This window comes from Netta rufina (assembly GCF_964035555.1).
Source record: "Netta rufina genome assembly, chromosome: 5".
In the NCBI taxonomy this organism is placed as follows: domain Eukaryota; kingdom Metazoa; phylum Chordata; class Aves; order Anseriformes; family Anatidae; genus Netta; species Netta rufina.
In genome coordinates this window covers 15,871,227-15,894,530 of record NC_140128.1, presented here as the reverse complement: position 1 = coordinate 15,894,530, position 23,304 = coordinate 15,871,227, and the positions used below count along the sequence as shown (strand labels likewise).

At 42.0% G+C, this 23,304-nt stretch overlaps 1 protein-coding gene across 2 annotated transcripts; it reads right to left on the bottom strand.

Annotated features, from left to right (window-relative positions):
- Positions 1–479: 479 nt before the first annotated feature.
- Positions 480–20,312, bottom strand: TRAF6 (TNF receptor associated factor 6). 2 transcript variants are annotated; one of them, XM_084288214.1, is made up of 8 exons: positions 20,233–20,246; positions 19,271–19,373; positions 13,577–13,903; positions 8,715–8,865; positions 7,930–8,088; positions 7,306–7,377; positions 5,839–5,916; positions 480–5,021 (listed from the first exon to the last, which is right to left on the bottom strand). In XM_084288214.1, exons 3-8 carry the CDS (start codon positions 13,870–13,872, stop codon positions 4,140–4,142), a joined length of 1,638 nt encoding a protein of 545 aa, XP_084144340.1. In that variant the 5' UTR covers positions 13,873–13,903; positions 19,271–19,373; positions 20,233–20,246; the 3' UTR covers positions 480–4,139. The 2 variants fall into 2 exon arrangements, with proteins under 2 accessions (XP_084144340.1, XP_084144341.1); XM_084288215.1 differs by lacking the exon at positions 19,271–19,373 and having other exon boundaries at positions 20,233–20,312.
- Positions 20,313–23,304: the final 2,992 nt, after the last annotated feature.

The window sequence follows — 23,304 nt, the reverse complement described above, 5'->3', positions numbered from 1 at the left end:
CAAGCATTTATTTCTTACTGACAGAGAAACTCCCTTTGACTTCTGAGCATCTTGCACCAAAGCTTCAAATCATTGTCTTTGCTACTAATGTAACAAGCGCGCAGGATGTGGCCACGCAGGTGATAATGTTAATTACTTTTCAGAGCTGCATCTTAAATTACAGGATGATCACACAAACAGTTTATTATCAATTACACGATCTCTATCTTCTAGTAATGACTTGCACTAGCTGTATCTTCTAGTAGTGACTAAAGCTATCACTACCCTTTATAAATTACAGAAATCTTTTTATCTTGAAACACACTCTTTTCAGTTTTAGTGTTTGACCGCTCTATGATACACGATCGCCCTCAGTTATAAACCAGCCAACTCTGAAATGCACAAGACAGAGACTACCACGCAAATCCTTTATCAGTTCATCTGTCTAAGCAGCCCTCCACCTGAATAAAGATGCAAGATACACTGCACAGTTTAATTACTTTATTTTTTTAAAATCCTGTCAGAAATATAGCTGTGCATTAATTACAAAATATATTAATCTATTGATACTTCGAAGGGAACAGGAGTACTTTCATTCTGTTCAAATGCAAACCTTTAACACTGACCCCAGAATAATCTTTTCCATCCATCATCATATAGTTGATAAGAAAGTGTCTCTAAATAAGAAGAGAAAGGCCACCCTGATTTTATTTCATTAGCAAGTCTTACTCCCTTGACAGCAAACATGACCAGGCGTATCATGAGACCAGTTAAAAAACAAGTCTGTATATCTCACATTATCTGAGCTCCCACATATACATTACATACCAACATTTTTAGTAAAATAATTTTCCCTGCCCTGCAGGGGAAGACATTCAAAGGCAAAAAGAAAACACATTTGCAATATATTATAATTGGAAAATATGTGCCATAGCAGCTGTGCAAATACATATACTAAGAGTATCATCTGACTTTTAACACATTCAAGACAACAGAAATTTGGAAGATAAAAGAAGCTAAGCCACTTACTAAAACATCTTGAGATCTAACAATGCTGCAAAGCATCATGAGTGACAGACCTAGAGAACACCATTCCTGAAGAAATTATACAGGAAACTGATAAAATCCTTGTATTTCTTCATGTTTGTTTTAGAAATAACTATCAAGGCTGCATACCATTCTGCTTCCACTTAAGGAGTTCTAATTATACCTCCATCCACCATGGTATAATGATTTCTCAGAAAAAAGAAGGGGACAAGATGCTGTTTCACACAAACCTATTTTCACACAGAAACTGAATTGCTTAGAAAAGTTTGTATTAAGGATAATAGCTGTGAAGACCATACACTGAGATGGTACCAATCCGGACTCATAAGTTCTTCCATTAGCTGAAGGTGAGATTCTTACTTGGAAGAGAAAGCCCTGGGAACTGCAGTTGAAGTGAACAGCAGTTTGGAAGATGGGCAAAGAATGAGGAAACTGGAACAAATATAAGAATAAACACTTCATTGACATTTATGTGACACAAATATTTAAAGTAAATTCATATTTAGCAAGTTAGCTCTCAAAGTTTCTCATGTAAAACTCTGGCATTACAGTAATTTGGCATCACTCAGAGTTCTACGTGGTGATATTAAAATACAAAACCAGTAGAATAGCAGCAGTGACTAAAGCATTCATATTACTGTGGTCGATACAGAATTATACATGCACTAGCTTTCTATTCACTATTGGGTTGTGCTATTGTACAATACTAACCTGAATCATTTCAACTCCTGAACCTGCCACCAAGCTGAGTTTCTTCCCAAGGCAGAACTGCATCAGATGTAGCAGATAAGGCTCAAAGCAAAAATTCAGCGTGTTGTACTTGAAGGTTCATAATACAAAGCTTCAAAAGTACAGGAAGTATTAATGCACTTAGTGGGTCTTGGTTATAAACAGCACACAGACTGAGGTCGGTTTTGTTAACAACGCTAGGGCTGAGAAGGGAACTGTGCCAGGAAGAAGCTCTCAAATTGCAAGCCCTTCTTCTGCTTTTCTCCCCTAACACACACACACAAAAAAGGATAATGGCCATCTCTGAGCACCTTGGAAACAAGATGGATACCAAACAGCCTGAAAATGACCGGAGAACTAACATACAGCATTAGGAACTGTCACCTGTATGCAGTGCGTCTGGGCACTGTTAGATGTATGAAAAGATCTTCATTAAGAATGGTTTAACTACTAACGCTGCTCTAATTGGAGACACTCCAAAACAATTCAGCTAACAGGATGAGGCTATTCAGTATTAAAACTACTTAAGAGGTTTAAAAGTTTTAAATCACAGATCCTTTCCTGTTTTCGAGTAATACATGTTCACCTGTCCTCTGAACTCGCAGAACGCACCAAGTCAATCCTGACTGTTACGCTTTCCATGAGCCAGGACGTCCAGTAGTGACAGTGCTTGGCTGAACACAATCCCTCTTCAATCAGTAGGCTCTACCTGAAAATTAAATTTTGTTCAGCTGGATATGATCAACAATCGGTAAAGTTGGGTCCTGGAAATGTTATGCTCATGCTGGTAGGCAGAGAATTACCCCACATCAATATCCTACAGTATTGTTTCATTGGACTTTTATGTATGGCTTAGTTCTTTCTTTCGTATCAGACTGTGTACTTAAGTTATAGGGTGAACAAAATTTTCTTCTTCCCCCTTTTGAAAGGAGAAGATACAGAACCTTATCAGCACCATGGTAAATTACTAGCACCAGTGAGCTTACCTACTCAGCTTTGATTGGTCAAAACTAACATTTGTACGGCGTACAAACAAGCAGTATGGGAAACTAATACGTGCAGTACAAGGAAGCTCATGAATCCCTGAAATACTGAATTTAGTGTTTGGTTAAAGAGATGCTAAGGAAGCCAGATTTTTTTTTTTTCTTTTTCCAGAGAGCAAATGGGATTGCAGTTTTCCTCAAACTAATTAATAGACTTTTCTTCCTTTCTGAAGTGCTGAGGGCGGCCCAGTTCCTATTGTCTAAAGGACAGGAAATGGCCACAACAGCTGGACGTTGATATGGCCGGCTGTCCACTGAGAGTTAAGAGGAAATGATGACATACATCACCCAGAACATCACGGCATCACTCAAACAGATGCAGATCAAAAGTTAAACTTGGCATAAATTCAGGTCTCAATGACAGTTAAACAAATTCTGCAAGACGCCATTTAGTTACTAGACACCTTTGCTCATATATCCACCCACAGCCTGAAAAACATCCACTGCTAGCAGGAGACCCTATCAGCACAAAGATATCTCAATCTAATGCCACACTTGTACCTCTCTGCTGACAGTGATCCACATTCTGGGCTTGGCTCACACATTTATAAAAAAGATTGGTCAAAATAGAGAATTAGGGGGGCACTTTCAGACATTGTCAGTGAGCTTGACTCATAGTCATTTAACCTTCTTCACAACGCTACCACACACCTTTCAGCAATTCTGTTATCAACTTTTTATCAACATGCAACTTCCTGAAGCTATCTTCAGCAAGTTGGGACTTCTCAGCAGAGAAGGGTCAAAGCGTCTCACTGCAGGTGATGTCAGCAAAGCCATAACCTGACTTTCAAGAGAAGCGTAGCCAATTCAAAATTCTAGGTAAGCCAATAGAGAAACTGTCTGAAGTCCAAAACAAAGCTTCCCCACGCTCTATGTAAATAATAATAATAATAAAAAAAAAAAACAACAGAACAATCTAACCCTCATCTTTATTAATTAGGCACTTTCCCTGCTACAGTATCTATTCCAAGGCACTGTGGCTCAGAGATTTACCGGTCTTTTCTGATATGACGTACGCTTGGCCAAATACAAATGTCTAGGTACTTCAGTAGGATTTTCTTGTAGGCAGTTAGGTTTTGATTAACCACACTTCATTTAGTTAGCTTGCTACAGAAGTCGCTTATTACTTTAATAGAGAACAATAAGTAGTATTTGAACGCATCACCTCATAGGAAAAAAGGAAGTGTAGCAACAACAGAGTTCAATTCAGGTGAAGATCAACTATGTCGCAGCTATGATCTTTTTTTTACACATTCAGCCTATTGGACAACGAAGCATGCGTGTAATCTGTGGTGGAAGAGCCTGACCAGTGGCTCCGTTCCTCTGGTTAAGACTTACAGGTTACACAGCACCATCAGTACTGCGAGCTTGAAATCCTTCTCTGCGAAGGCTGTTCAAATCTAGCCGCGTTAGAACTTCACAGCGCACCAGAAGGGTGTCATCTTTTACGAAGGTTCTTTGCTCCAAGTTCTGCAGGTGCATGAAAGTCACGTAACCAAACCCTTTAGGATTGCGGTGAATTGTTGGTCTCTGGAAGGCCAGCAACTCTGGCTTGGCTTCCATTACTTCTTCATGATTCTGCCGTTCAGGGCCTTCTGATTGATCCAAAATAGAAAGTCGTATAGTGCCTTGGAAAGGCCAAGGCAGATGGCTGTCGTATTCTCCTTGCATAGTGTGGACAAACAGAGAGATAAAATTAGCACAGCGCTGAGCATTTGGTAACTGGATATGCAAGCGCAAACACAGCTTGTAGCCAGGTTTTCCAGTATAGAAGCCAGGACTGTGCATCACAACAGGTCTCTCTTCTTTCTGTGCTTTCTGAAGTCCACTGAAGTTTTCAATCTTCCATATATAAATACCATTGCATTGCTGTGCCTCCATTTCAGTGATTTTTCCCTCCAAATTCCGAATAGTGCGTTTGAGTTCTGCCATGTGGACGTTCTGCGTCTCCATTTTAGCAATGAGTTCTCTGATCTGGTGATCTTGTCTCACCAGGCGACCTTCCAACTGCTGAATAGTTTCTTTGAAGTTTTCAACTTCTGGGTTACAATTATATGGGGCATGTGACACGTGGGAGAAGAGGGCAGGCTCAAATGGCAGTCCATTGATAAAGGGTACAGGATTTGTAGCAGTAACACTGATATTTTGAAAACTCTGAGCCATCATTCTCATGTGAACCTGAGTGAACTCCTGCATATGTCGTGCCAGTTCATTCCTCTGCATCTAGAATTTAAGAGACGTAGCATTAAAAATATATCACACATCATCTCTAATCACATCCTAAATGTGGCTCTGAAGAAAATCAAACAAGCTGCTTCTGTTACGTGAGAAAAACTGGAATGTAAATCAAAGAAAGGTGATGTGACGAAGGAGCACTACCAATGGAGGGCTTCAAATTTAAGATCACTTATGTCAAATGAAAAAATATGTTCAGATGCCAGTGGGCAAATACTGTTCAACTCAAAATTGACATGGTGTAAAAGTGTTAGTGATAAACAGGTATTTTTCTGTGTGCTAAGTCAGCACTGTATTTCCTTCATTGATTTGTTGAAATGGCTCCACGGTACCAGATAATGATATATGAAAACCAGTGGGGGAAGATGAAAAGATAAATTTTTAGAGTTATTGCACAACTAAAGCTGTGTATATCTAGATTAAATACTTTTTGTACTTAATCAAATTTAGAACATTCTCATTTTTTCTTTACCAAACTCTAAAAGCCATAATTGTATTTGGTCACAACTTTGCAAGAAATGTTAGAAGAAGCTACTTTATTGGTATGAAAGCTGAGAATACACTCATGGATTAATAAAAGTATGTCCATCAAGCAAATAATTCACTTTTCTAAATTTGAGAAGGACTTCTGAAAGGCACTGCATCAGCATATATTGCTTTATAATTAAAATACTTCAGAACAAAAAAAGACACTCTACAAATCATTTAAGATTTGGACAGGTAGATGAGATGAGAACAGAAAAAGACATTAAAAAAAAGAAACATGCAGAACATCTGCAACTCATGATTATGATAAAAGGCTTACCTTTTCAGGACAACCAAAGGCACTATAAAAACATGGTACTGGGGCAGTAGGACAATCATTATCGTAATGGTTAGGCATCTAAAACAAACCAGATTTGCAATTAATTTTCCCATTAAGAGTATTCTCTTATAACATCCTAAAAGAATAGGGCTGGATGGACTCTGATTATGTACCTGAAGCCAGATCCGTTTATTCCTGTATCAGTTCTCAAAGAAATATGGAAGCCTTGAACAAAAATGTTAGCTAATGATACAAGTTCTGTATCCTCCTTGCATGTACTTTAACACTTCATTGCCTTATAGTTTTTACCTTATGCATCGGAAAACATTCAGGTTTTTCCTCACATGAATGTAAGTCTTTTGTTTCTAACCTATACTCAGACTAGATCACAGTCCATTTCTTTCCCTTCTGCAGCACTATTTGCATATACTTATAAACAACTGTGGCACTTTTCATTATCTTCTTCTTCAGAAAGTCCACATTTATTTCAGTTTTTCCATGTCTTCCATGTCTTCCAGACCCAATTATCTCACTGCTCTGAATCCTCCCTATTCATCCACACCCCAAAAGCTGGACAGCTGCAGCTGATACCCTACCTGCCCTAATCAGAGCAAAAGATAATTCTGTGTTTCTCAGGCAAAATACCAGCTTATGTAACCCAAAATGTCTTGTTTAAATATCATGATGCAGTAGAGCACAAGCTTAACACAGGTCATCCATTAATTCTAAATCAATACTTATTTTAGCATTCTCTATTTCACAGTTTCACGACTCATTATTTGATCTAATGACACATTTTTGCCATTGTCATTACTGAACTCACTCCGGTTTTTCAGAGTACTTCCCTGATTTTTCAAGATCATTCTTTATTTTAATCTGAGTCATTAACATAGTTGCCATTCCACTCAAACAGAAAGGCTGCAAATTAAGTAACATTTATTATTATCCTATCAATGAACCTTTCTGTATTCAGTTGTTATTGAATAGAAGAAACAGCAATGATTATTACGATAGTAATGGACATGCAGAATTCTACCCAGCAGCTACAGTTCAGTAGTGAATTATTTACAGCTACTTTCCAATAGTGGCTTTCCAGTTAAAAATATTCTCCCTCTTTGCCCAAATTAAAGCTTTGTCTTCTAACATCAGCCATCATCACAAGCTGCTATTTGGTATTCTTTAACCTCCATTCAAGATCAGAAACACGCAGCATGGCAACTGTCACGAAGCAGCATTCCCAAAAACAGTGTGATTTGCACCTAGAAATCCTACGGTGGCTTACCAGACTGCAACTGCAAGCAGATGCAGTGTTTAAATTAATATTACACCTGCAGTGGATGAAACTTTTTCAAAGAGAGGCAAGGAGAGATTTATTAACCAGTTTCTTCAAATTTAATTTGAGATTAAAGCAGCAATGTAAATACAAAACATCTGACACAGATTAAGCATAGAAAGCTGGTCTCTTACCTGCTGTCTGATGAGCATTGTGTTGCAATATTCACAAAATACATTGGCAAGGGGACAGGTTTGGTCATGAAGCTGTTACCAAACAGAGAAAAAGAGAGGAAAAAGACTTAATAATGTTATGTCATTTAAAAGAACGCTGATCATTTCTAATGAGATGCTTTGTTTTTATTTACATTTCAAATTTTGCACTTTGGTGCAAAACTAAAACAAAGTTTAAAAAAAGTATAGGAAGGATAAAATACTAGAAGTGACCTAGACCTTGTCTTGTGTTTTAGCACATATTCCCCATAAGATGCACCTCCTGACATCCTTTCTGCCAGGAATAAAAGCTGTAAATGTCTGATGTTGCTTTGTATGTTACTTTGCCAGTAGACGCTACCCCTCTCTGGTGGTACAGCCAAAAATCAATGGTTGTTACACAAGTCTTTTTGCACCACAGGGTTTCCAAGAATGGTGTATCTAAGCACAGCCTCTGCCCAGCTTTTGCCTGTCCTAGGCTAATGCCCTGGAGTTTGTAGCTTCTCACTTGTGCAACTAAAAGAGCTCTTCTAGACCATTTTTTTTTAAAATTGATGTCACATTTAAAAGCAAACCCATGCAAGTGGAGGCTGGAAGACTAAGTACCTCTTTATCTTCATAAGCCATAGATGTGGCACAGTTGGGGCAACAGACTTGACGCCGCAGACACTCCTGTGTCATGTGCTCTTTCAGGTGGTTCTTCTGAAAGGCTCCTTGGCACTGCGGGCATTCCACGGTGGAGAAATCACAATGCGACTGGTGATCCTGAACGTGGGCAAAAGAAGGATCTCATACTATAAATGGGTACAAACTGCTCACCCGTTTTTCAGATAAAGCACAGTACAAGAGAAACAAACAGCAATCTTTCCTTCTTTCCCTCCAAGAAAACCCTCAGATGCTTATCCTGACTTTACTGGCAGCGTCGCATTAGTAAGATCAGGACTTCCCATATTCAGAGTGAACATGTTCACATATTAAGAGCACTCTCCAGTAAAATTCAGCTTTATGTTTTTTTCCTAATAATTGGTATGTTATTTTCCAGAACAATTACTTCAACTCATAAATCTAGCTGCTTTCATGGACTATTAAACTGACCTTAGAGAATTTGTGCGAAGTACAGATAAAGCTGATCAAAAGCTAGATGTGAATGATCCTAAAGAGCTAGCTGCATTAGTACAATTTTCACGCGCTACCATGTTCACTTGAGAATCACCTAATTGCAACTAAACACTCATTAAAAAAAACAAACAAACATGCAGCTATAGGGTTGAATGAACAACACACTGAATCAGCATGAAGAAGTATCAGGTATGCTCATCTATATTAAGATATTTTGAATTTTTTACATGTTCATGAAAACAAGGTTCCATATTTTCTGAACTAATTCTCACCTCTAAATGCCTCAGCTCCATCTTCATGCAGCAGCCCTTGTTGGGACACTTAACCGTTAATGAAAGGATTTCCCGTTTAGCGAAGTTGTCAGGAAAAAGTTGATTTTCAAGCAGAATTTCATTGTCTACTGGACATTTGTGACCTGCATCTCTACAATGCCAGAAAAAAAAAAAGGAAAAAGCAATTGAGTTTCTTTTGCCTTTACTTTAAAATATTTTTACACTAGCAAGAAGTGGGCAAATTAATAACACATTAAATTAGTCCTTGAAAACAATGGCATTTATGTGACAATTACCAGAAGTTATGTAAATCAGAAATGTAAATCAGAAAAATTGACAGTACACAATTTCACTTGGGGTAGAGCTATTGGGATCGTAGAGCTGTTCTAGCTCAGTAGCTTTTAATTGACCAAATGGCACAATAGATACACTGCACATAAACTTGAGGAGGATGTTGGGAACCTAAGAATTTATGGTCTCGTTTCTGTAAGTACTTTACATAGCTCAAACACAAAAGTATTATTTCAATACTATTTCAAAACAGTTATTTAAAGGTTCTCAGACATTCTCTCCCTCCTTCCTCACTTGGGATATTCTATGATTCTATTTTCTCCTCACTTGGAAATATCAGTGATATGGAAAAATACATGGGGTGGAAAAATGTGAGAAAGCACTTGTGGTGCAAAGATCAAGTGTCAGATCACTGTCGTTGCTTGCAAGCGGGAGAGGAAGTAGAACGTAGTGGGCTGTGGAGGACAGGAGGGAATTTGTGCTTTGTTGGAAAAGGAAATAATTGGTCAGCACCTCCTTCATTAGCAATGCTGCTAGAGGAAGCGGGGGTAATGTTTAGACTTTAGAAGGAGACAATGAACTTCCTTTCCGAGGTTTTGCTCGCAAGAGTTAGCTTGCCACAAGTCTGATAGTCATACTTCTAAACAAATGGAAAAAAGAAAATAACCTCGCGTGCCATTTTGTGTCATAGCTCCCTGAGCAGCGTGCTGATCTTTGTCACAACTCGGAAATGTTCCTGCAGCTCACACACAATCCACAGGCAGCCACTTTTTAACAGGTATAACTTGGTTACAAACACCCTGCTTGATGCAGTACAATGGTAGTTTGGCACACCTGCTGCTAAGACAGTAGCTTTACTTCTACACATGAAAGATAACCACCCATAATGACAGCCAGCAATATAGTCCTTATAATTAATGATACTAGATCTCCAGCTCAAATCACCAGCGGTCTAGGGGTAAAATAAGAATGAATGGCAATTTTCTAGAGATTATAAAAAGGAAAGAGCAAAGACACATTGCAGGATATTAAACAGATATTAAACAAGTATTGGAATTGTGTTTAAAAGGCTGCTTAGATCCATCCACAGACAAAGAAGTGCTAGATATTTCCTGTCACAGAACTGAGTTCATGCACCTCTGTTCTAAGGCGCTTTACAGTGGAGGTTTTCCTGTGCTGGAATTATTTATCACGTTGAGTTGTGCCACCCACAATGGTAACTGTGAAACTGTAATCATCTACCATGAAGTACAAGGAATATTCCTATCATTTCCATTTTAAACATAGGTATGAAAAGTAAAGCCAGGATAATTTAGTTTAAAGAAAAAGACTGCTCCATGATTTTAACAACTGAGCAGTTTAGCCTAGAAGCAAAATAGTTGGCATATACTTTTAATTGGAGCCATGTTGAACTGCTACACCCGAAGCTTTCCTTGCTGCCCCTTGTCAGCTCACAATTCTGCTTATCAGATAAAAGAGGTTCTGCTGTTTGGTCAGCCCTACTACAAGCCCGGAGTTAGCTTCGACCTAACACAGGAGAAGAAAGACGAGAGTGAAGCTTAATTAGCTATTGCATCTGAACTTAGTTCTTCCAAATTTTCTGATCAACTACTTTGTAGACAGCAATGTTTGTAAACTACTATTTGTAGTTACTATAGTAGATAAGCTTCTTCACTCCCGTGACTCATAGCACTTTAAAGCACTTCAGGCTGCCTTACTTCTAATGACAACAGGACTTGCTGGGGAGCAAACACTTACTGTGATTGAAACCCATCATGTCCCTTTTTTACATACAAATCTTTCTAGCTGCAGGCACAGCATCTTCAGCATGGGCAACTACAACTGCTGCCTGAGTCGCAAGAAGCAATTACTCAACAGCTATGTGTCCATCCTGTATCACTTAAAGTCCTCAGTCAGTGTTCAATCAGACTAGACAGTGAGAAAATTAGTAAGGAAACAGAAGCACTTTTTTCCTGACCACATAAAGGGTGTGACAATCACTTAATGAAAAAAATAGCACTTAGACAATGTAAAAATCACTTTCAATTCTCATTTTAGTTCTGTACAAACTTCTCAATGACATCCATCAATACTGTACTGTAGACACTACGTACTCCAAATCAATACTGTACTGTGGAGACTGCAGCGATAGCCCAAATCAATAGCTCAGTCCACGTATCCCAATTAAGCGTGCGATTCAGCCCTTCAGAAGGGCCCTGGCAATCCAAGTTCTGCTCTGCTTTTACAAGCTCTCACTGCACTCCAAAGACAGATTCCAGTGGGGAATGAGGGAAAATATTTACTACTACTGAAACATTTGAAATATCACAGTGATGATCTATCGTCTCCAAGATCAAAAAAGCTTGCCATCTGTGCTCTGTATTCACTTGAATTGTAAGTTTACCTCTGGAGGTTAAGTAAAAAGCGGAAAGTATACAGGAAGGAAAAACTTCTGGTTATGAGAACTGTTTAGAGACCGAAAAGTGTGAGTAGAGCAAATAGTCTCTTAATTTAACAGAGAAGAGAAGAGAAACCATTTCCTATGCCTGAGGTTTAAGAAGGAAGTTTCTCTACCTGCTCTGAGATGTTATGTTGTGAGCACAAGCTTGCTGCAGTTCCTCACTAAGTACCACGGAAAATTCTGACCAACGACCACAACTGTGCAGCTCTTCAGCAGAAGTGTTATAAAACAAGATCACCATGCAGGATCTAAGAGACTAGATGCAAGACATCCACTTTTGGTCATTTTAAGTTTAGTTAGCATAGGAGTATGACTGTCTTTGAAATGCCTAGTGAATAGAAATTGCTAATGCTCACAGTACTTCAGTACTGACTAATTTACCTTCAGGATTTGCAGACATCATCCTCCCATGAGAAGGTTTAAAGATTTCTTACCTCTTCTTTCTTCCCGATATTCCCAAATTAAAAAAAGAGTATAAAAACCACTATTGCCAAAAAAGCATAGCAAGCTCAGGGAGAGTAAGGAATTCCAAAATGTAACAGTTTGGGTAAGTACAAAAGTCTAATTTGATACTTACAAGGACACATGAATTTATGTACAATAATCTATTGAAATAATTTAGGTAGGAATCTGCAAAGTGAAGGCCAGAAAGTGAAGCCAAGTGCTTGTGCCTGGGAAGTTGGATACACACACTCAAAGCCAACAAGTTTACTTTCATTTTTGCTTTCTTCCATGCTTTTGGCTGAGGCGACTGCCACTGAACGATGCAGTTGGGTAAGATCTGACTTACCCTTTATTTTTTTAAGGGATGTAGTGAATGAGGCAAGACACTGTGGGATTGGGGTGATCTCACGGCATGATTACTAGAGAGCAGAGTATCTCTTAGCTTCCTCAGCAGAATACACTGGAGAGTCGCTTTTCATGGATGAACAATTTTGGTATTCTGCATTTTCTGGATAACGAACTTGCATCCTGTTCTCAGAAATGCTGATGAAACTAAATGTTAAAAAGAACTGTGCTGCAGACACAAAGTTTTGTGCTCTCTAGAGGAAAATAACTTGAACTTTTGCAAGTAGGGAATAACAGTAATAAGCAGGGAATGCAAAATTAAGTTCAACCTCTTGCACTGAGCTCCGACACTTGCCTCCTTGATGTAAAAGGGATGTCATGAAGAAATACACTAGCATCAGACACCACAGTGCAGAAACTACAGAGACGCCCACAAAACCCACAAACCCTCTTGTATTCAGAGAATACCGCTGCTGGCATACCATCTATCTGGTGAGCTACAAATGATGAACTATGGATAAAAAGAAATGGAACAGAACTATGAATAATTGGTATGGAAAACCAACCAAGAAAGCACTGCTCATTTTGCATGCTAAAAATAAGTGCCTGTGGGGAAAAAAAAAAAAACATTTTGAGGTAATGCTGAAGATGGTTTAATGCTCTTATACACAAAGGTGTGCAAAGTAAGGTGGGAAATTAACCAACTCCACAGATGGGTCACACAGCGTTAAACAGATTCCTACCAAACTACTCTGACATTTGAGCTAAGGGAGCGATTTACAAGAAAACAATCTGGCTAATGCCGAGAAGAAAAACCAGCATACTATCTAGCTTTCTATCAATGTGTTCCAGTACTCACTGCCATGGGTGGGACAGTGACAACTGTACTGCAGGTCTGAGGGAAGTACGCTGTGCAGGTCTGCATGCGTTCTGATTTTGTGTCCTCTTTCAACCGTTCAGTTTTCTGAGTTCAGCTAATCTTGCCTTCACATCTCATTCCTACCCTCCCCATACACCAGTTTCCTCTCTCAACTCTTTGTCCCAGACTGTTCCCTCCTTACAATCTCCAGACCAACAAAGCAGCAGATTGCAAGTGGAGAACTGAAAGCATGAATTGCCCATCTGTGCCAAGAAATGAAATTGTTGGCAGTTGCCTGTAGTTATCAACAGAAACAATCAGAGGGGAAGGACGGGTATTTTAATCCCGGGCTGAAGATGGGATTTATTTGGAGGATTTGGCTACCAAGTTATTATAATTTTTAACATTTACTGAATCAAGTGAATTTCTTCTTAAAAACATTTTCCCCAAGTTTTCCCTTACCTTATTGATTTGACAATGCAGCCTTTGCAGAAACGGTGCCCACACGGCGTCTGCACTGCTTCCCGAAGGGCCATCAGACAGATCGGACACTCATATTTACTTTCCAAGGGCGGATCAAACTCCACGTCGTATCCTTGTGTTTCCTCTGTAAACGAACTCGGAGGGTTTCCAGTCCCGCTGCTGACGCTCACGCTGTCTTCTTTCGCTCCTACGCTGCAGGCGCTGGCCATGGCTGCGCAGCAGCCACTTTCCAGGTCTCGGGCTCCACAACTGTTATTGCTCTGTAGCAAGCTCATAGTAGCTGATCAAGGACCACACGGAAACGCTCTGCAAGATGACAGAAAGGTGTGTTAATTTAAAATACTCCAAGACCACGAACAGAGCTTATTTCTGGCCACAAGCACTGGAACAGCGCTGCACAGGCGGTTCTGCTCACAATCACCAGTTTTGAATTGTCCCAGTTTCTCTGCTGTATATCTTTTTTACTTATCTTGTGATATAAGGAAAGAGCACCGCATCCTGTCAGCCTGGGTCAAAAACACAAACACCTTTCTGTAATCTCTTTCATCTACCCAATTTCTGTAAACGGAGGAATATTCTCTCTCCTTGCTGCACTTACTAAAATGCCTCTACCCCTTCAGCCTTATTTACTTCTAAAGCATTCCTGGTTTCATTGAAAAGTGCTGGAAAAATACAAGTTTTACGCAATAGCAGAGCTCAACTCTGTGTTTTCCTTGCAATGACCAAACGCTGTATTTTCTGTATACAGAGATGTGCAGTATAGGTTCCCAATCAGTCGAGGTGCATATCCGCAAATAAAATGTAAGCCTGGGTACCCAAACCTAGCAGGTGACACACTGCAAAAGAAATTCAGATATGCAGCACTGTTAGTAACATTTTAAAACCATCAATAGGACTTCAAATCAAGTAGGAAGCTGCACATGAGATAAGGCTTATACTTCTGCGGCTCAAAAAGTTATCTACAAACTAGCAGTACTCAACAGGTTCCTTGCTCTCCTCTGGTGTAGCTGGGAGGAAGGACAAGTGACGTGCCTGCAAGAAGGGAAGATAAAAATCACACTTCCCTGAAGCGGAGTGAATGGCAGAGTAAGGCCTGTTTTTACAATAAAGCTCAAAAAGCTGGTTGAATTCATGGGTACGAAATTAAAAAATGCTGTTAATTAAAAAATGCAAAAATTTTAAAAAGCCTGTTAGTATTTCTACACTGAACGAAAGAACTTTAAAGAAAGGTTTAAACAACAAATACCAATTGCGAAACTCCGAGAAACTTTCCTCTATCCCAGTTGTTTAATTGTTACAAACATTTCCCTAGAACCCTATTGTGGTTAATTGTCTTTAATTGACAACACCAAGTTGTCAATTAAATTATTTGGAGGCGCAAGGCAGCGTGAGCAGGCTGTGGGCTGCAGGGCCAGGCACACAAAGCCAGGTGCCCACTAATGGCAGTGCAGACAAAGGTCTTTGGAGATGTTCACCTACTGCACTCATTGCACCTTATATAGCCTATTGGAGGTAGAAACCTAAGGATTAGTTGAGAGCTGGGCTGTAGGGACCATTGATCTGCATCGAGGCGGTGAGGATGCAGAATGAGTAGGGTCTGAAGTACCTGAAAAGTAGCGTTCCTGCCATTTCCAAAGCACCGTCTGACAGCCTGGAGCTGTACAGCACCAGGCAGCAATGCCTGCTGCACGCAGAAATCATTCCATCGCACGGCCGTCTGGAACTGCACCCTAGGGATGAAGCTTACTTCTTCTCCAGCTCTCTGTCCCCACGTATTTATTATACCTCTATGTCATCTACCTCAACAAGCTTTACAGTCAAGGCTCCTGTCTACAGCAAATACAAACCAAACCACCAAACAACTTTCCAGCAGTTGCTTGAGGCACAGTCCCAGAATTACGAGTTTAATCCCATGGAACTGAACACAAGTACTCAGAACAGAAAGAGAAGAATCAGTGCTTAGAAAGATGCCCCGTGAAAGAAAGTTTTTTTAGGCTGTCACCAACAGGTCTCTTTTATTTAAGAGCTGCTGCAGAGGATAATTAGTCCATAGGCCACAATTCATGAAAAAAATCACAGGGACTAAGTTGGGCCAACAGAGGGTGAATGTGGGTATGCAGGATATTGCACGGAGCAGTGCTGCACTGAAGCCCACAGGCCAGGCTGGGTCTGAAGACCTCGCATTCTTCTATACCACAAGGGTATATTTAGTGAGGTTACGAAAGGGAAGAGGAACACGCATCCCTTTAGCCGTGTCACAAAGGAATTCAGGAAGTCGCAAGGAGGAAAATATCACAGCTTTACTTAAATTCAGCTGTCATATTCATTGCAAAGCGGGCTGCTCTTCCCTTGGGCTGTCTCTAGAAATAAAACCTACAATTTGAAATACTGTCCTTGTAAGGAAGAAAACAGGACCTGACTCTCGATATTTGAACGCTTTGTAGATTTCAGTGCTGTCCTCTTTGCCCATTTAAACTGTTTCTACAGACAGAGCAGATGTAGATTCAGTCTATGGAAACAAAAATCCTGTACCAGAGTCATTTTAACGAATGAGTCAGTGCAACCAGTCAACATCCCAGTCTCGCACAGAAATCCCCCTATTCAGTGATTCTCTCCACTCCCACATGGAGCTTTTTGTCCGCATTATGACCAAAGGGCTCGCAAAAAAGAGGTGCAAGTATCATTATCTCTTTATGGCAGAATTTCCCTATCTGTACAAAGGTGAAAATTAAAAAAAAAGGTGATTAAGAGCCAGATCTTGAATTTTGTTCATGTTTTACATAAGGTGTGTAATAGGATTCCTCCTGCTACTCAGCTCCACTTCATTTTATCTCCAAGGACACTTCTTCCTCCATATGCATTTATAGGCATGGGACAAGGCACAGGTTTCCAAATCAAAATCCACACACACTGCTGCTACTCAGACTAGTAACCAAAGCCCAATTACTTCATCACAGTTTAAAGCAATTCCTTCACAAGTTGTAAATGCTGTAATGGGAATTTTCTGTTCCATTTTGCCCTCCAGGAGCAGAAGATAGACTCAATCTTCTTGAACAAAGCAGTGTGAGGGCAAAACCAATTAGAGAAGAATAAAATGTTAATGCTGATGGCAGGTCTTTCCCCTGACCAAGATGTAGAAGACAATTTGTATGCCTACTGTGGCAGTTATGCAAGTTTCTTCCCTGGGGAATTTAAAAAAAATTTCAGGTTAGAAAAGGATGGCCTTTAAAACCCAGTGTACATCCCAAAATTTACATCAAATTGCTTTCGTTTTAATTATGAAATAGATTACCAGTGAAGTAAAACCTACCAAAACATCCCCCCGAAACCACACCAGCTTCTTGTACCATCAACAGTAGTTATCCTTTTTCCTCTGTGCTGAATCTTGAGTCAAATACAGGTGTAACTACATGTACATATTAATGTGAACACCCTGCCCACACCAGAGCCTTTAGAATTCATCCAGCTTTTTGACATGGGCAGTGTGTAACACAATAAACACACTCTGGTAGCGTGTTCTGTGACTTCTGTTTGGACAACACCAACCTAGCAGCCCTCACTTCGAGGAGCAACTGAAATTAAAAGCGAGCACTGTGTGGCAATTCTAACTCTTGCTAGGATGAAGCTTCTCTGGCAGAGGAAACCTGAACACAATGTTTGCTAACGCACCTGAAGCGCGGCTCCCTAGAGCTAGGAAGCCCCACCACACTCGCTGAGCAGTCGGGCAGTGGTTTTGGCTTGCACGTATGGGGTACCCAAAGTCCGTGGGCCACCAAAGGCCGGTTTTTGTTTTTGTTTGTCTCTCCAACGCAACAGCTTTACATCGTTTGGCCACAGAAAAGAAGGTGCTTTCCAGGCTAACTGGTAATGGTCAGAATGTTTGATCATGATTTATACTGCAGAAACCTGGAATGATCCATCTCTAAAGATCACACCTGCATGTCCCCAAACCAGAGCAGACACAGGAGTCCCAAGCCCTCTTTCCCAAATTTAAGACTAAACCATAGAGAAACCTTTCTTCAGTAGGTACCCTGCGCTGTGTTGCTATTTACACTGCTGCATTACAAAATGATAAGGTTAATCTGTGATAGCACGGTCAGGCCAGAACAGCGAGCTCCTGCGCGCATAATGTACCTTACGATTCACAATTAAATTAAAAACCTTCTACACTTTAAATTACCGTGTCCAATAAAGCTCTGCAGTCTGACTCGTGAAGCCCCAAAGTAAAATGGAATTTAGCTCGGATTTTTAGAGATGTTCAAGCTCCACCTAAGAGCCACAGGATGCATTTATAAACTTTCCTAAATCAAAAGCCATGAGTGATACAGAAGATATCTTCCAATTGCCTGGACAATTACACAACAATTTGAGTAACAGGGAGGGGATAAGACTAGGCATTGTACCCTATTTACACTGAAACAGGAAATTGTATCTTTGCGCATTTGACAAACGTGAAGGAGCACTGTAGAGGGAGCGTAGCAGCTGTCATGAAGCAGAAAAATTTAAATATTCATCTGTAAATATTGAATAGAATTAATTTCTACATGATCTTTGCTAGAAAATTCATACTGAGTAGCCACATAAAGAAGGAAATCAATACAGAGAACTATTCCACATCCCTTTCCGTACTTGAAGTCCATAAACCTAACCAAACTGCTCTCAGCCTGGCCGACACATAGCCAGCAGAGGGCAATGCCTCCAGGCAACACTCTGCTTTTCCTCCTGCTGCCTCATTAAGAACAGTTCAGAATGCAGATTCGTGAGACTGACAGACCAGTGGAGTGACTTTGGGTGATTTGCTTATGAAGCAATACTTGCAATGCTGATTCTCAGGCGTATCAATCAATGGTCTCCTGACAAGTGATAAGCACTGCGCTCGGCAGCACTCGTATTATCAGGTTTACAATTATCATCACCATGGCTCCATCCTGGCAAAAACATAAAATGATGAAAGTTCATTTGAATTAATACCTATAAAGCACTTTCATTTCAAAGCAACCAAATAGCTGGACAAGAAAAAGCAGCAGCAGATTCAGGCAGGACTTTAAACTGTGAAAAGCAGCTCCTGTTTCTTTTAAAAACCCGCAAGCACGTTACAAGCATTTTGTTATCAACCTTTTTTTCCCCCCCTCTAATATCCATACCTAGTAAGGCTTCCAAGTCCCTTGGAGAACCCATATGCTTACTATTCCTCCATGTGAAACTAAACACTAAATAAAAACTTCTGTTTGAGGTGCATACAGCCTACCAACAACAGGGGAAGTTCATCAGGCACTGTCACTGCTCCAGTCACTGGCACAGAGTGACCTTTGGGGGCTTTCTGAACCTTTGTAAGTGGTTTCTCTCAGCTTGGAGAGAATGCTGTCAGACCTTAGTCACGTGTATCACTGACATTAGGAGACTAGAGGGAGGCATACTCCAAGTTACGAATGCATTTTATCCTACTTAACTATGTCAAAACAAATTTAATTTTATTGGGCACTGGAAGTGCCATACGCTGTGTTTAACACCAAAATATTCCATGGGTCTTTCCCTAATTAAAAAGCAAAACAAAACCCCAAGCCCTTCTTCAGCTGACTAAATTCTAGAGATATTTCACTGAGAATCGTCCAGATTAGCAAAAACAAGGCAAGCATTATTAGTGAGGAAAACAGTACTGTTCAAACTCTTTACTTTGGCAGAGACTCTCTGCTCTCTTTGGCCTCTGCCATCCCGCTGTACATTGTGACATGTGTCGTGCCTCTCTGTATTCCTCCACAGATCTGCTGAGAAGATGCTGTCAGAATGCAGACAAGGTAAACATTAGGACAGAAAGTACTTCCAAAAGAGGTAGGGAAAAGTAGAGCTACGAGCAGATGTCATTTCTGCAAGGCACGGGCTCCAGAGTGGATTTAATTATCATCTACCTCGACCAGCAGTCAGCCCGTATGCGGCATTAGTAAAATTATTTGAGGCACTGGGAAAGTAAACAGCGAGCTAGGCACACATCCTGAAACAGCTCAAGCGTTTCCCCTTTTCACTCTGCCTTACGTTTACTTTTATTTTCTTTTTGATGTGCTTTATACTCAGGAGCTTGTATCCCTAGCTTTAACACTCCGGATCTAAAACCTTTTTATATTCGCATAGCTAATGCCTGCTCCTGAGATACAGAAGCTATGCTTCTTGATGTGCTAGCAAGTTCAACAGGTGACGAAAAAGCGTGTTTTTTCGGCCATTTTTTCACTCTGAAGTTCTGGCAGCAGGCAGCTGCTGTGCGTATGTCCTTTTTAAGCACAGTAGGAGCTCATTTAAGCAGAGAGCAGGGCTGCAAGGCTGCAGCGCTGCACACCCCAGCCCTGTCCATGCCTCGGCCTCTCCCTCTCCCCCTTCCCCTTCCCATGCCGAGCTCGTCCCAGCGCCTCCTCAGCAGCAAAGCGCTGCGGGGGAGCTCCCGTCCCCGCATGGAGCCCGGCCCGAGCCCCGCTCCGTGTGGGCGCCGCTCAGGCCGCGCCCCGGCCCCGGCCGCCGCCAGCTCCCCGCCGGCCCCGCGCCCCGAGCCCCGCTCCCTCCGCCCGGGCAGCGCCGCGCCCCCAGCCCCGTTCCCCGTCCCCGTCCCCGTCCCCGTCCCCCGTCCCCGTTCCCCGTCCCCCTCTCACCGCCGGCCGCTCCCCGCCGGCGCCGCTTCCGCCTTCTCCTCGGCAGGCAGCGGGGCGGCGGCCGCACGGCCCCACAGAGGGCCCGGCCCCGCGGCAGCGCCGCCTGCCGGAGCGGGGCCCCGGAGGGAGGCTGCGGGGAAGTGAAAAAGCGGGCGGGCTGCGGCTCCGTCCACGCCAGGGGGAATTTCGATGCTTGCCGCGGTGGCTTTCATGGGCCAGCACCCCAGGCTTGCTCTGCGGTGATGTGAGGGGTCCCTGACGGAGCTATGGGCTCCTGGCCTCGCCAACACTGCCCGCCTGCCCCAAATGCTGAGCGGGCAGGCTGCTGCCGCTTAGAAAAGGCTTAGGGCAGCCCCTGAGACACCCCTCTGGGCACTGCTTATGTCCTCAGGATTACTGAGGACATCTGCCAGGACCCACAAGGGAGCGAAGAGGGGCAGAAATCGCAGCAGCCAGGGACTTCAAAATGTGACAAGAAACAAATAGTTATAATGAACGTAATTTCACAACATTTATGGACCCTTTGCAGGGCAACTGGCTGAATTTCAGAGCCATCTTTTTTCACTGCTGAATGGACAAATTATTATGTTATTTTCATCATCTGTAAAATTAAGAAATTTATCATTCCATAGCTTTGTAAAACAGATACCTGTAGATGGACAGTTTTCTGTGGCTCAAATCTACAGTTTTTAGTAATCTGTTAGGCAGCCAGAGCACTGATGCTCGGTTTATTTGGAAGGAATCTAAGGAACGGATCTGGAGTTTCTATTCCAAATGTAAATGAAATGCCTTTTTTCAGTGCAGTTGCCCAATCTGTATGGTTTATGGCAAGCTTAGGCCCACAGTCACGTATCAATGCCCATATTGCAACACGAAGCAGTGCAGAAATCCTGTTCTCCACGCGGTGGTGCCAGTTGCACAGGGAAAACATTTTCCGCACTGGATCTGTGCATTTGAGCTGTTGAGTAGTTATGCTCATACAGACATAAAACACACCTAAAGCTGTAGCAATTTGAGATCAATTAAAGCCTTGTTTGCCTGCAGTATCCCTACAAGACAATATTTTTTCAAGACGATTTCCTGGGTACACTGGAAGTAAAGTGCTTGACTACGCTCACGTGTGCTCACCTGGCTGACTTGATGATCTGGGGCTGTTCGTGCCAGACCTCGGGCTTGCAGGGAGTGGGGCCAGTAGCCAGCTACCAAGGTGAAGTTTTGAATAAGCACCCCAGAGGGACAGATTTGCTAAACTACTTCTCAAAGAGCCCCATATCCCTCAACGCTAACAATGCATATTGTCAGTGAGCAGCATCTGCTGTTTCAAGATAAGGGAGGAAACCAGCATGTGTCTGCAGCGAGTGATGTTGATTGATATCTGGCGCCGCAGCCTGACCTGATATCTTTTTGAAAAGGTCTCTCCAAATGCCAGGGAGTGGTAGTGAAAACAAGCAGGTTGTTAAGAAGTCCTGGCAAAACAGGGGGGGCAGAATTGCTGGGCTCAGGACCGAGCAGCATGATCTTCTGCATGGTCAAGAAACACCTCAGTCAGGACATCCTTGTCATCCTTGTCCTATCCTGCCTTGGCCTGGGAGCAACCTCTGGGATTTCTGTTCCACCTTGCCCTGACACATTCAGTTGTTCCTACTGCCACCTTGGGACCTTGTGTGAGTCAGAATCTGAGCAAGGTTATCAGGGTTTGGCCCCAAACTTTGTTTTCTTTGCCCTTACATCACTTGTTTCGGCATGAATCATTGCACTTGGCTACTGGAGGTGTTGGCCTCTCATGTGGCACAGTACAAGTGACTGACTCAGGTCTAACTACACTTCTCTAAGAATTGTCATCTTATAAGTCTTACAACCATCCTACAACCAGGAGCAACTGATGTTCTACAAGATCAAAGGCGATAATAGGGCAGGAATCCTCCCACCTTTTTTACCTGTAGCAAGTGTTGCTGTTGCAAGCTCCTACTTCCGGAGGGTGAGTTGGAAGGGCTTGGTGGATCATTAAAATCTGTTGCACAACGTTATGCGTGGAGCCCGAAATCTTTCAGGGTGTTGCTGTGTGGCAGAATTGGTTTTCTCACACGGAGACAGTTGCTCAGACAGTAGCTCTGTGGAAACCAAGCATGAGCGTTCAGCTCTACTGCCCACTCTTTGTGGACACTTGAGGCCTACACCCGGTGTAGTATGTCACACAAGTCACTCTGAATATGCAACTGGTTTTCACATTGCTGATTTGTTCTCCTGTCTGGGCTTTTCAAGATGTCACCAGCTGGGTAATATCCCTGAAGGTGAGATACTTGGATCAGCAGGAAGGACAGCAGAAAGGACACCGTTGTCTGTCTACGCAACCCCCAGAAGCTTGGCTGACCTAGAAAGCAGGCAGCTGGCCTTCAGTGAGAGCTGTGGTGTGTGACAGCAGTGTGACCAGACACCAGGGGCTCCTCTCTGATAGCTGACAGAGAAGAATCTAGCTCTGAAGCTAGAAAGAAGAAAGCCGAATGCAAAACTTTGTGTTAACAAACAGTGCAGGTGCTCCTCAGAGAGGCTCTGCATACTTATCTCAGAGCCCAGGAGCCTCACACGAGAAGACCTTGTTTTTATGAATTTTGTGGTTAAGCCTCACAAATTGCCAGGTGCCACCTGGATTTGAGAGTTCTGTATTGTGTTTAGTTGAAGTAACCTGTGGTTAGCAGCAGGGTGGTACTGGGAGCTCGGAGGGACAGGGATAAGTGAGATAAACAGCACTGCAGTGTCTTTAAAAAGCAGAGGGGCAAAGAAGGAGCGAGAGCACGCATGAGAGAGAGCACGCAAGCTTGACATTTGGAGCAAACCGAGCAGACATAGCCGCAGCTCTGCGCTCTGACAGTGAGCTAAAGGTAGGCTGGCAGTACTAATGACAGCAACCCAGGTGCTTGTAGGACATCCAAGTGTTGATTCATTTTTCCGATTTTAATGTGCAGGTCAATGATTTTATTTCATATGTGCAGTGAGACTATTCATAAAGCAAGGTCTTCCTTGGCATGAGTAAAAGTATTATAATCTTGCTGTTCTTCAGAAGTGTATGAAATA